Here is a 13,992-nt window from a genome sequence, read left to right as displayed (position 1 = left end):
CTGGCAAAAAATGTAGTTTTGGTGTGCTGCAGAATTTTAGTAATTAGTTTATGTGCCATGAGATGAAAATGGTTGAAAACTGCTGCCTTAGCCCGGCCGGGCGTGGCTCAGCGGTTAAGCATCGACCTAGGATCCAGGCGATCAGGGTTTGATTCCCGGTCAGGGCACATGCCTGGGTTGCGGGCTGCAGCTGATCAATGACTCTCTCATCATTGATGTTTCTCTCTCTCTCTCTCCCTCTCCTTTCCTCTCTCTGAAATCAATAAAGATATGTTTAAAAATAAAAAAGAAGAAAATTGCTGCCTTAAAGCATTAACACTGAGGGATTCCAGCTATACCCTGTGCTCTCTGTAGAGAGCCTTCTGGACGCAATCCCTCCTGGGCCAGCTCTTCCCCGGGCGCGCTGACCAGGACCAGGGTGCCAGTGCTCAGGACTGCCCAGCCGCCCTCACCTGCCGTCTGCCTCTGACGCCTCCCCCGCCCGAGAGCCCTGCTCAGGGTCAGACCTTCTGCCTCCTCAGAACGGTCCAGCTTGGCTTCTCTGTGCTGTCCTTCCGCGACCTTCACGGCAACTGCTCGGCAAATGGCCCCCAACTTCCTGTCCAGAGAGCGCACGCCCGCCTCACGGGTGTACCTGCCATCAAAGAACAACCTTTTAGTGTGGGCTGAACACCACCTGTGGAAACAGGCAGAAGTACCATGATTAGCATTTACCCTCAATGTGTAAACAGTGTGCATTTAAAAGTTCATTATGTTTTCTTGAGCACTAAGTCTCTAATATTAGAAGTTCTTTATAAAAGTACTGCCATTTCTGCAAGATGCAGATGTATTTGCAGCTATAGCTCGTCTCTCTATACAGTCTCTTGAACTATTACCCTAGACTTACAAGTGAATTCTTGGTTCTTCAAAGTGAAGCTGGCAGCACACAAGACATCATTTTCTCTTTGAGAATGTGTAAGTGCTTTCTTAAACAAAATTAGTCAACTTAAGAAAATTGTAGATAGATTTATTATACTTCAAATACTGCTGAAAAATTCAAAACACAGGACTTTTTTCCCCACGAAAGCAAAAAATAACCTGAGACCGAGGTCTAGTTTGCACTGGCAACAGAGCGAGCAGGTAGGGTGTGTTTCCACCGCAGGGCTTCCGCGGAGGGCCGCCGAGGGGCACAAACGCCCGACTGTGTGAAAGACACTGCATGTGCTTAAGCAGAGCTGTCTTACAAAACCTCTACGATCCCCTCAAATCCATAAGCCATTACGCAGTACAGCCATTTCTGGCCACGCAGCTTTGGAAGGGTGTGAGTGGGCGGGATGAGGTACAGAATGCAGTTTTATGTGAAAAACTGGATTTGACTGGCAGTCAGACATATATTGGAGACTGTAGGGAAGCAGACTTTTAAGGTTCTGGAAAAAGACAAATTAAAGCTCTTGGAAAAACGCTCTAAAAGTAAAACTCATTCCCATCAAAAGGATAGGAGGCTGTGAAGATAAAGACCACAGTACACAGCCGCACATAACCCCAGTAAGGAGGGAAACAGGGCGGCATCTTAAAAATCAATCAGCCCTGGCTGGCGTGGCTTCGTGGTCAGAGCGTTGGCCCACTCACCGGAGGGTCTTGGGTTCAATTCCCAGTCGAGCACGTACCTGAGGTGTAAGGTTCAATCCCCGGCCCTGGCCGGGGCGCCTTGTGCGGGAGGCAGCTAATCGATGTGTCTCTCTCCCTTCGATGTTTCTCTCCCTCTCCCCCCTTCCTTCTCTCTCTCTGAAAATCAATGGAAAAAGTATCTTAGGGTGAGGGTTAACAACAACAAAAATAAACCAACACATAAAATAAGACCAAAAACCCGCTGCAGCTTCCCAGACAAGCATCTGATCAGCTCGGACGAACCGTCTGGACGGGACAAGAAGAGGGACTGAGGAAGCTGACAGGGAGACCCACCGATGCGCAGACACGGCCACAGGAAGTTCAGGGTGAGCTGGAGCAAGCTGACAGTCACAAAGACAACAGCGACAATGAAATACCTTTTCATAGGCATTTTGGACAATAAGGGGCTAGGAACCAATGCAGACAGTTCAAGGCGAGCAGCTGACTGCAGGAAGGAGACACCCGCCCTATTTTGTACCCCCACACCGTGAAGAGAAGCACCTCAGTGTCCAGCAAGAACCGGCTCGTTTCCTTCGCATGATCTGGACACGAAGGTGCCAACTTTCGCAAGACATAAAACCAACATCCTTGATAATCAGTAAGATGCAAAAAATCGGTCTGCTGCAATGGTAGCAGAGACTAACAACAAAATACACACAAATTGCAAACTTCCACATTTGGGCTTAAAAAAACCCCGCCCTATGAATACAGAATGGTATAGGCCAAACATAGCAGAAACTCGCGTGAAAAAGAACTGAAGGTGTTTGTAACTGAGTGCAACAGAGAGAACACGAAGAAGCTAAGAATCCAGAGCTACAGTCATAAACTAACACAGCCAGAGAGAGCGAGCCGGGTCCTCTCATGCCGGGAGGGCCGAGCTGCACTGTCCGGCAGCAGAAGGCAGTCTGGATGCTGAAGCCGTGAAGAGGGTCACGAGGAATGGGAAAGAGGGCAGGAACGGCCAGTCTGAACAAGAGAACATTTACGGGTTGTGAACCAGAGACAGCATTTTTTTTAATGCCAGAAGGGCTGTACAGGGAGGAGCTGTACTGAGATTCCAGGTGCTCCCATAGGGCAGAACTAGAAAATCGCACCCCCTCGCCCAGCAGGCGGCAGCGAGCCCTCTAAAGGGGAGGATCGCAGGCAGCTACTCACGCTGGGAGGAGAGCCGGCCGCGGTGACTCCTAAGCTCCCTCCTCCTCCCGAACATTATGGGTCTATGACTACGACACAGGAAAAGATGAGAACACATCCAGAGATGAAAAGCCATGTCCTGGGTCTAGTCACTCAGTAAACATCTAAAACATGCCAGAACTTTCTAGCAAATACCTGTGTTGTTTTAAACATATTAAAACTGATCAGAGAAATGCTCTAATGTCCATCACTTTTAATACCAGGTGTTTTGAGCTAACAAGTAATAGGAAAGAAATAGTTCTTCAGGCAACAACTGGGAAATACAAATAGAGATTCCTCTTCAAGCCATTGTTTCGATCCAGATAAGCTATGGATATTTTATTCCATCACTCAAATTTTACAGGTGGGAACGCCACCAGAGTCTGAGTGACTTCCTGAAAGCTGCTCAAAGGCACCAGGGGGTGATCTGAGTAAGGCTACTACTGGAGGACTTCGGCATATAAATCACATAATTCATTTCTCCTGGCATTATCCACACAGCAGATCTCAAGTTAAGGAAAGGAACTCCCAGGTCAGATTTAGTCTTCCTGTTATGTATGTAAATTTAAACAGACTTCCAAAGAAGGCTGGCTTAGATCAAACAGCAGTCTGGCCAATTCCAAGTCAGAGTCCAAAAAGAGGAGACATTTCACTTCTCCTGAACAGCAGCAGCTGCCAGGAAGGGCTGCCTGCGAGGGCCTGGCAGGCTGATGGATGGGCCAGGTGATGCAATGGTCTGCAACGCTGAACAGCCAGGAGAACTGTAAGAGGCTATTGCAGACACAAATTCTCAACAGGGTGCACTTTCCATCCAAACAAGCAGTTTGTAACTCAGACTGAGCAATAATCTGAGATAATTTATGTGCCGCTCGCCACAGGCTTGAACACTTGATGGCTAACTTGGGAAGGTACCGTCTCTATTGTTCCAGCGTTAATTCTGAAGATGAAAACTCGAAGGATTTTAAAAATCTCTCAAAAAGAAGAAAAGAAAATCTGAATAACTTAAAACTGATGTCTGAAAGCAGCATCTCACATATTAAAAGAATTCAACTTTTAAGATCTGGGCCATACAAGTTGTCTCAATATTTTCCATGTTTTGGGTCTTAATGTACCAGATACATCCCTTATGCCTTACACGGCTACTGGGGAAGAGTTGAAATTCTGGCCCGAGTCGAGTCCTTTGCTGTGAAGATACTCTCAATGCTGCCCCTCTGAATTCCTGCCTAATGCGGAGGCTCCTGCAAACCGCTAACGGTGGGAATGCTTGTTGGCCACCCGCTGGGAGTGATGGATGCAGTAAGCTGCTGTGTCAGACTCAGCATCTAGAGAAGCGGCAGCATTGTTGACTGACCTGGTGATGATGTCCAGTGTCGTGACCTGGGGGATCTGCACTTGTTGGGCAGTCAGCCCGTGCTGTTCCAGCTGCTTTGGGATCAGGTGCCTGTGGGCAATCTCTATCTTTTCCTCCTGTGTGTACCCTGGAAGAAGGAGCCTTGGTTTGCAATTATTCACATGGCTTCCCAGTGCCGTGCTTTTAAAGAATGAACTTAAGTATTATTTCAGCTAAGATTATACAATCAGAATAAAGAAATTTATTCTCTAATCAGCAATTGTTAACATTTCCAACTTTTGCCCGGCTGGCGTGGCTCAGTGGTTGAGCATCACCTATGATCCAGGAGATCGAGGTTCGATTCCTGGTCAGGGAACATGCCGGGGTTGTGGGCTTGATTCCCAGTAGGGGGCGTGCAGGAGGCAGCCGATCAATGACTCTCTCATCATTGATGTTTTGCTCTCTCTCTCTCCCTTTCCTTTCCTCTCTCTGAAATCAATAAACATATTAAAAAAAAATTTTCCAACTTTTCCCCAATCAAAACAAGCATTTACTAAGCATAGCATTTGAAAGTCTTTTGATTAAATGATATGTCTCTGAAGGGAGAGGAAGAAAACCTCAGTCAAACCTTAGAGATAATTATCTCCTTAGCTCAAATTTGAGTTATTTTATTATTTAATAGGAAACACATCCCTTTTCTTAGCATAATTTGATACATAACTGAAAATACTTAAAACACAACCAGATTTAATTAAATAAGCAGTGGGTTCCAAGGGAAGAGCCACACATAAATTTTAGCAACAAAGCAACCCCAAGACAAAGGTGTCCTATAAAAGACTTTCCCCTTGATGAGTTGGAGTCATATATATAATTTATATATTTAAAAGATTTTATGTTCTTGTTTATTTAAAGGCTCAACGAGTATAGATTTCCTTTGTCTTTAAATCTATAAGACAAAATTCTCCCTAAACTAATTGCCTCCTTTCCACTGAACACGCAAAAATTAAAAAGATGAACAGATAAGACATCTTTTGAGTAGAAAAAGGAAATAAATAGCAGAAAAGGTAAGAGAGAAGATAACCACGCCTGCAGGAAGGTGCCACCACATGCCCACCCTGCACATTAGTATATCTTATGACTATCTGCCTGAATTTGGAGTTTCCAGGCAATTGGGTTTTGCGACTTACTTATTTTAGTCTCATAAATATGCACAAAGCAATTTTTCACTCCACCCTATTTTAAAATGAGTACAGGAACTGGCAGGGCTCACAGATAACTAAGAAATATAATTATCATTCACTTGATAGTAAAATTATATTTCAGATTGATATGAAATATGGGCTTAGCTTGTATTAGAATCTAAATTACTCTAGTTTCATTTTAACAAATACCCACTGATATCAGCTGTCTTCTAGAGAAAAATAATTGAGACATTAAAATAAGATGAAAACACGGGGAGTTATTTACTGTTAGTAACTAAAGGACTTTTTGCAAAAAACAAACAAACAACAAAACAAAACCCCTATGTGGCTGCTGCAGCCAACAGGAATGTGAAGCAGCCTGCGCGTCTGTAGAAGGCGAGGCGAGGTAAGGTCTGGCCGCTCTTTGTGACCACCCTTCACTTAATGAAAATGAATGAGTACACTGCCCCAGTAGAAAAAGGAATAAATAGCAGAAAAGATGTACAAGGAAATGGTACGAGATGGCGAGAACTTCAAAATCTGATGGATAAGAAGCCACACTGACCATGTGAAGATCTGGTTTTGGTTTTTAGAGAATTACTTTGAAAAAAATTATTTTAATCTATAATTTTAGAAATTGCTTCAAAGAAAAATGTCTTGCTTTTCATTAAAAAATTAATTACTCTTTAATACTAAGTTCCATCTGAACTTATTATGCAAAATTTATTCCTGAGACAGAATAAGCAAAATTTATTCCTGTGCTGGCTAAGCAAACACAATCCTGCTGTTCAGACTTTGAATCTACGTGAAGCTGGTTTATTTAGCTGACTTGGAACTTGGGAAGATGATACATGGCAACTTTTTACTCAAGACGCCACAGCTCGACCAATTTTAAAGGGTTATGTTCAGAAAGACAAGAAATATCAAATAACTAACTTTTTTATGAACCAAGTACCTGGCACCTGAATGATCTCCATTCTGTCCAACAAAGCAGGTGGGATTGTGGCTGTGGTGTTGGCAGTTGCTATAAAAAGAACTTGGGAGAGGTCAAAGGCCACATTTAGGTAATGATCTGTGAAGTTATGGTTTTGTTCCGGATCCAACACCTACGGGGGAAGAACAGACATTAAACAAATGCAGTGGTTCCGAGGGAAAGCCTATGAAGGAAGAAATGATGTATCAGCAAGGCTGGCATTTCTGCCCAATACAGTTAGTTGGGAAACCTGGGACAACGCTAAAACCGGGCCTCCTCTTCACATGCCCCTCATTCTAAATACTATTTTTCATAAAAACGGAACATGTTGTATGTCAAAATTTTTGACAACATAAAAGCACAAAGAAGCAAAAACTACCCTTCAGCTTATTCTTCCATCTTTCTGTTAGTGACTCACCATGTGGCCATCTCACTAAGTATCAACCCTACAGAACCAGTTCTCTCCTGGAGACACGCCCTCTCTGCTGTGGGAACAGAAAGTGAAATGTGTGCAGAATTCTGAAATTCTTAGGTAACAGGTAACATAATAATTAGCATGTTCCTCTTCAGACATTATCAGCAAGTCTGGTACAAGTTTTCAACTGAAAGGGGAGTGCCAAACAAGAGGAAACCAGTAAAAATGACCCTGCTGCTATGTTCTGATCCAGCACAAGGACAAACTCACTTTAATGAGCACATTGTCAGTATCTACTAAAAATATTTCAAATGGATGAACTAGATAATTTGCCAATTAGATTCCAAGACGCTGAGCAATGGTACCGTGTTTATACTGCTGCTGGGGAGAGGCCTGCAGAGGACTTTAAAGAAGGTTCCAAGTGCCTCCCACGAGCTCTAAACCTCTCTCACACAGCCACTTTCACTGGATTATAGATATAAACAGGGTTGGCATACATACACAAAACAGAAGTAAAATGTGCAACACAGCCGTGCCATTGTGACACTGGATTAACCAACAAAGGCCGAAGTGCAGAAGACATGGGGGACCCCAGGGAGAAGGAGGCTTGGTGCTGCTTTCTGTAATAACCCTGTGGGATTACTGGTCTCTAAACAATGAGCATGCATAAAGTTCTGATAAACCATTTGATAAAAACAAACAAGAAAAAAATGAGAATTATTAGAAAAAGAAATCTCTAAGATACTTAAATTTAAATATTGAATTGCTTCAGACTTCAGTCTGTCTGAAACTGGTTTTCCCGGGCCTAGCCCACAGCCACGCACGTGCACTGAGTGTGGTGACCTCGCAGCCACGCTGCAACGAGCAGTCGGATTGATTCTCCAAGCCTCACCTCAAGCAGAGCTGCGGCAGGGTCGCCCTGCAGACTCTTCCCCAGCTTGTCGACCTCGTCTAACAGGAACACTGGGTTGTTAACCCCGACGGTCTTCAGGCCGTTGATGATGCGGCCAGGCATGCTGCCCACGTAGGTGCGCCTGCGGGGCGAGCGGAAAGGACAGTCAGGGCCAGCGCCCCCCACTCGGAGGCCGGGAGCCGGAAGCCAGAGGGGAGGCCGTTCAGTTATCACGGTGCTGCCGCGAAGCCCCATGTGCATCACACTCCTAGCCTCGATTCATACCTTATTTTCTATTTAAGTTCGGTTGTAAGCACCCATGGTACTGGAGCAACTGTATCTAATTTTGGCCACTTAGTGACTGAAAAACATTACACTTAAGTGACACAGTTATGACTCTTACTCTTTGAGATTGCAAGATGTTCCAATAAAACTTTAATCCCCATGCTGCTCCCTCCTGGCACCCCTGCCCCCAACACAACCAGCTCTGTGCACAGTGAAAAGGCTGCCCAGGCTGGTGCATCCTTATCGTCTCCATGAAGGAGTCAGAATCCAGTCAAAGGGCCACTCAAAATGCGGACCCCCCAAAAAGAAAAATTCCAAACTCTTTTATTTTCAGAGGCAATCAATTGTCACTATTCATAGTGAGAGGATCTGGAGTCAACAGTATTTATATCAAAATTCCACTAATCCTGGCCACTGAATGAAACTGTGTCCATCCTGGCACAACCAAGTTGAGCCAGATACTGTGGTCTGCATTACACTGGTACAGGCGGCTTCACCACGTCTGAACAGGGGTCGTCTATGTGATGACGACACGTACACGGTGTGGCATGAAATAAAAACACTATGCTTGTCCAACTGGACATAGCGCCTTTTCTACAAAGCCAGCACACACTATCGTGAGCAGCAATGCACTAAATCTACCCTGGCCGGGTAGCTCAGCTGGTTAGAGCTTCGTCCTGATACACCAAGGTTGCGGGTTCGATCCCTAGTCAGGGCACATATATAAGTACAACAACAAAATCAGTGCCCCTCTCGCTCTCCTTCCTCTCTAAAAATCAATAGGTAAAACTTTAATTACAACCTGCTGTCTAAGCCGTGTGCTGTCTGTGAAAGGGATGAAGGGTGATGCCTGGAAGAACCATCAGTGAAGAGTGGGGCAGCTGTCTCCCCATCCACACAGCAGCCTCCATTCTGCCACGTGACTGGTACAGAGTACAGATAAACAGTGTGACCTTTGAAACGATGAGAAAGCCTCAGAAATATCGTGGGAATGCCCTTCACCCAGGGAGGGAGACCAAGGCCCTAGAACCAGACACAATAACCACGGTCAGTTACAAGGCGGAGTTAGCACATTTGAGATTTCAGAATGGGATACAGGAAGGACAAGACTCAAATTAATATAGTCTCTGAAATATTCCCCAGAGAACTGACAGATTTGCCAGTATTCTGTGATAAGTAGGGAAGGAAGACAAGACATCTTTTAAAAAAGCCCTAAAAGCCTCTAAGAGTCATTTCTTGCTATATTCATTACTTTTCCTCCCCCGTTTTTGAAAATTCTAGACCTAGAGTCATGGAGAGAAAATAATACTCGAGGCAGGTGCCCTTTCTAAAGGAGTAGAAATCTAGATACCAGTCACCATATACAAACAACTCCTGCTAAATCTTCCATTGCTTCCCGCAGCCCAGAGAGTCCGGTCCAAGCTCCTCTGTCTGAAGCTCAGGCTCTTCACAGCCCTCCCCGAGCCCTCCTAACTTGCTGCCACTACGCTCCTGCTTCATCCACAACAGCATCCTTTTTACGTTTGTTAACGTGGTGCCTCCTGTCCGTGACACCCTCTGCCTATGCAAACCCCAGCAACTCCAAGAAACGTCCTGACCTCTCACCAAGTGCCAAAACGCAGAGTCTACAGCATTTAGTGGCCCCACAATCATTGGATGCATATGTCCAACCTAGTTTCTAATCACAGGTACTAAGTATATAGTCTCCTCTAAAGAACCAGTGAGCAGCTGGCTGGGGGAGAGCAGATGCTGGACACAGGGCTGCAAGGCTGTCCCCCAAACAGAAGCTGTTTCTCCCATTTACTGAGGCACCATGTCAAAGATGCCAGCACCCAAAGTACCTTTTGATCACCACTGTTAAGGTCACACAGTCTTTGAATTCTGCTTTAGACAAATTGCTTGACCTAAGCCTCAGTTTCCTCATGTGTTACAACAGGGATAAGAATAGTGCCAACCTCATGGATTATATTTAATTTCTATGAACTGAATTAAATTATTTAAATGTAACACTTAAATATAAAAATGTAAGTTGCGAGAACTGATAGATGGGAACAGACTCTGTGGCTTACAAAAGTACAGAGAAATCCCAGCGGAGATAAACCCAAGCGAGAAATGTTGAGAAGACAGAAAACCTACATTAGTTAGCACGGAGCAGAAACGCGGCTGCTCTTCCTTCAAGCTGCTCAAAAGAACAGGAACAAAACCATGGGCCGACGTCTCGTCAGACCACTATTACTTCCCCAGTTTAAGATTTAAATGTAACTGAGTCTTTCTTTTTCTTCCCCATCTCCCACCTCCTTATCATTTAACTCTTTGGCTACTTTTAAAATCAATTCCTAACACATCAACAGGTACTTGTGGCAAAAGGCTGGAGTCTGGAGCCGGGGAAACAAGGCAAGCCCGGGACCAAACCAGAGATGGACGGGACAGGAACACAGGGCAGCTCTGTCTGTCCCGGCTATTTTAAACTGCAGAACAGTGGTGCCTACTCAGAGGCAGGGGAAAACAAACTCCGCCTGAACTCTGCTTGTGAGCACGTGACCAACACTCCAATGCCAAGGCCTGGGCATTTCCAAAACGTCCAACTGTCACACGAAAGTACTCGCTCCCACCCACCCCAAGGTCGCGCCATGATCCTCCAGCCTCCCCACTGTGCTCCCCTCCCCCGCCCACCATGGACACGGCACAGACTGGGCTCCCAACCTCTCCTCTCCCCAACAGCCGCACCCCACTCTCCACCTGCTTCCCAACAGGTTTTCAAATAGAGTCCTCTCCAGGCTCTGAGTCCCCAGTGGCACAGGGGCAGGTGGCTGTCGTCTCAATGGAGCGCCCGCTGCCGCGGTGGCTAAGTGGCACTGACCGGCGAGGTGTACCAGGAACCAGGTTTAACGTTAACAGAGCGACTCAGGCCCGCACACCTTTTACAGCAGCAGCAACCTCAGCCTCCGTCCATGCCACACATACCTAAAAGCTTACTTTATAGCTTTCAGGCAAAAATACAACCTTCTTTTACAAAACAAGTTCTTATTTTCTTTATATTCAGTTCTCTCCGTCACACACATTAAAGTATATTCACTGGAAAAAAGTGAACACATTTTATACCTACCAATGTCAGTAAATTTAAAACAGAGATCTGTTCACAAGAAGAGCTGAGAACTATGACATTACATTTTGCCCATCGACAGCATCATAAAAATACATTTCCCACAATCTTGCCACACAGATTAATCATGCCAAGAACAGGATCTGTTGGGCACAATTTAAAACTCAGATTGAATTTTATAAAAGTTATATCGAAACATGTGGATCTAAACCTGTCCCCCTGTGCATTTAGTTAAAATAATAACAAAAGCTGCTTTTATGAAACACTGCCTGTGTGCCAGGCTCCAAGTGGGCACTTCCAAGCCTCGCTGATTTGTCAGTTCCGATGTGGAAAGAAGACAGCCTGGCTGGGCGTGGCTCAGCAGTTGAGCATCAACCTAGGATCCAGGCGATCGATTCCCAGTCAGGGCACATGCTCGGGTTGCGGGCTCGATCCACAAAGGGGGCGTGCAGGAGGCAGCCAATCAATGACTCCCTCATCATTAATGTTTCTATCTCTCTCTCTCCCTCTACTTTCCTCTCTCTGAAATCAATAAAGATATATTTAAAAAAAAAAAAAAAAAAGGAAAGAAAGACAGATCCCCTGTAAGTCGCATACCCGCGACCTTCATTTCACATGACAGGATCTCCACAAGCTCACTTTCTGAGTTCCACCAAATGCTCCACAACCGGGTGCTACAGCTAACCAGGGCAGAAGTAAACCAGAGCAATCCGAGGGACCAGTCAAGTCAGGTGAGCGAGGAAAACCTCCCCAAAGCTCCGGAGCCAAAGTGAGAAGATTTCAGCCCTGGATCCAGCTTCTCCAGGGTTGGCCCCAGATGCCAATTTCTTTACAAAAGCCAACGACAGCCTCTAGTGGCAGAGTGAGGACAAGACAGGCCAGGTAACAGGCCCTTTGAGATTGCTTCCCTGACCTCACCTGCAGCCCTCACAGCTTATTTACAAAAAGTTTGGACTGATTTTCCTTTAATGCATAATAAAAATATTAAAAAGAACCATTTTCATGTAAGTTTCTGAAGTTTCCTATCCTGACCCAGGACCGATGATCTTGTGAACAGGCAAATAGAAAAGGTGTTATAAAAGCATCATACTCTTTTTTTTTTCCCCACACTCCAAGTTTAACCCACATTCACCAAACTGAAACTATGATTTAAGTCGCCCTTGGCCACGGCAGCTGCCCACTGCTGGCACTGGCCCGCCTGTCGCAGCTTCACAGAGAATCTGGGTTCCTTTACAGCAATACGACTGAGGGAGTGATCTATCTTTTTTTTTTAATCCTCACCTGAGGATATTTTTTCCATTGCTCTTCAGAGAGAGTGGGAGGAAGGGGGGAGGGAGAAACATCGATGTGAGAGACGCACATCAACTGGTTGCCTTCCACACGCACCCCAACCCGGGCTGGGGATCAAGCCTGCAACCCAGGTATGTGTCCTTGACCCGAATCGAACCTGAGACCCTTCAGTCTGCAGGCTGATGCTCTGACCACTGGGCCACACCGGCCAGGGCGGCATGATCTACCTTGAGAAAGAAGTTTTATACTCAGTTTCATTACTTTGACTGGAAATTAGGCAGTTTCTTTAAAAACATTTAAACTGTAGTTTAACTGACATATAATGTCTTACAGTTTCAGGTGTACTACATTACACTCTGTGCAAGGATACCCTGAAGGCATGATACACTTTATATTTTTAAAAAATGTTTTTGCTGATTTCAGAGAGAAGAAGGGAGAGGGAGAGACAGAGAGAAACATCAATGATGAGAGAGGCATTGATCGGCTACCTCCTGCAAGCCCCCTGCTGGGGATCGAACTTGACACCCGGGCATGTGCCCTGAATCGAACCGTGATCTCCCCGTTCACAGGTCGGTGCTCAGGCACCGAGCCACGCCGGCTGGGCAGGCATGATACACTTTCACACACACTGAAGGTGATTATCTCACAACCTGCAACTGCTATGAACCCTTAAACCGAAGGACAGAGGCTCGTGCTTTCCCAAACATGCCCCAGTCTGAGCAACAGGGAATAGAGACAAAGACTCGCACATGTGAGTCTGACCGCAATGTCTGGTTAACCACTCAGTTCTTACAGTTTAAGGTATTTTTACAGAAAAAGTGTCAAAAATGCAAGGATAAGCCTCAAAAATGACCCTAACCTTTCTCCTTATAACTTACACCCTTCTGTACACCAGCCCTCCTAAAAGCAAGTTTAAACTGCAAACGTAACACGTTTGTTACCGAGGGTCTCTCACTTCCTCCCTCCTGCCCTGGCCTCGCTGCACTTCTTCAAATGCAGGAGCTATGGCCATTATTTTTGAAATGCTACTGGGTCAAATGATATAAGGCAGTATAATACCTAGTCATAACTAATTTATAGCATGCGAAAATTCCAGGAGAGCTGAGGGCACCCCATTATGGCAAGGCTCCACATCCCTCTCGCTCAGCATCCCAAACAGCCCTTTCAGAAAAAGGTGTGCATTATGCTTTGGCTTTGGGGTGCTCAAGTCAACTGAAAAGCAAGAACAGCAGGTTAACCGAGAGAACTGTACCTGTGTCCTCGGATGTCGGACTGGTCACATACTCCTCCAAGCGCAATCCTGTGGAACTCTCGCCCTAGAGTCTTGGCCACGGATCTTCCCACACTCGTTTTTCCAACTCCGGGAGGGCCGACAAAACACAGGATGGGGCCCTTCAGGTTGTTCTTCAGCTGTCGGACAGCCAAGTATTCCAGCACTCTCTTCTTCAGTTTTTCCATGGCATAGTGGTCATTATCCAGAAGGATCCGGGCTGCTCGAATGTCCAGACGGTCTGTTGAATAACCCAACAGAAATCATCTCAGCACATGGGACTTTTAAATGGAAAAACTCCTTTCAAGGCTGACAAGAATCTAAATATTTTTTTAGGAAAAAGATGTGACAAGAACAGACTTGGATCCTTCTAAATGAGTCTTTAGGGAGACTGGAACTTGTGGGGATTTTTTTGCTTAAGAAAATTTAGTAT

At 45.4% G+C, this 13,992-nt stretch overlaps 1 protein-coding gene across 1 annotated transcript in view; it reads right to left on the bottom strand.

Moving 5' to 3' along the window:
* LONP2 (lon peptidase 2, peroxisomal) overlaps window positions 1–13,992 on the bottom strand; it is a 53,210-nt gene that overhangs the window by 20,614 nt on the left and 18,604 nt on the right. Inside the window, exons 7-11 of the mRNA XM_087827116.1 lie at window positions 13,542–13,800; window positions 7,612–7,753; window positions 6,287–6,437; window positions 4,172–4,298; window positions 507–634 (exon numbers count right to left, since the gene is read on the bottom strand). Of these exons, the coding sequence (XP_087683242.1) occupies window positions 507–634; window positions 4,172–4,298; window positions 6,287–6,437; window positions 7,612–7,753; window positions 13,542–13,800 (807 nt within the window). The remainder of the gene's footprint in view (window positions 1–506; window positions 635–4,171; window positions 4,299–6,286; window positions 6,438–7,611; window positions 7,754–13,541; window positions 13,801–13,992) is intronic.

Source organism: Miniopterus natalensis, chromosome 18, assembly GCF_054644295.1.
Source record: "Miniopterus natalensis isolate mMinNat1 chromosome 18, mMinNat1.hap1, whole genome shotgun sequence".
NCBI classification, from domain to species: Eukaryota; Metazoa; Chordata; class Mammalia; order Chiroptera; family Miniopteridae; genus Miniopterus; species Miniopterus natalensis.
The sequence above is the reverse complement of the archived record's forward strand: the minus strand, read 5'-3'. Positions and strand labels throughout refer to the sequence as shown.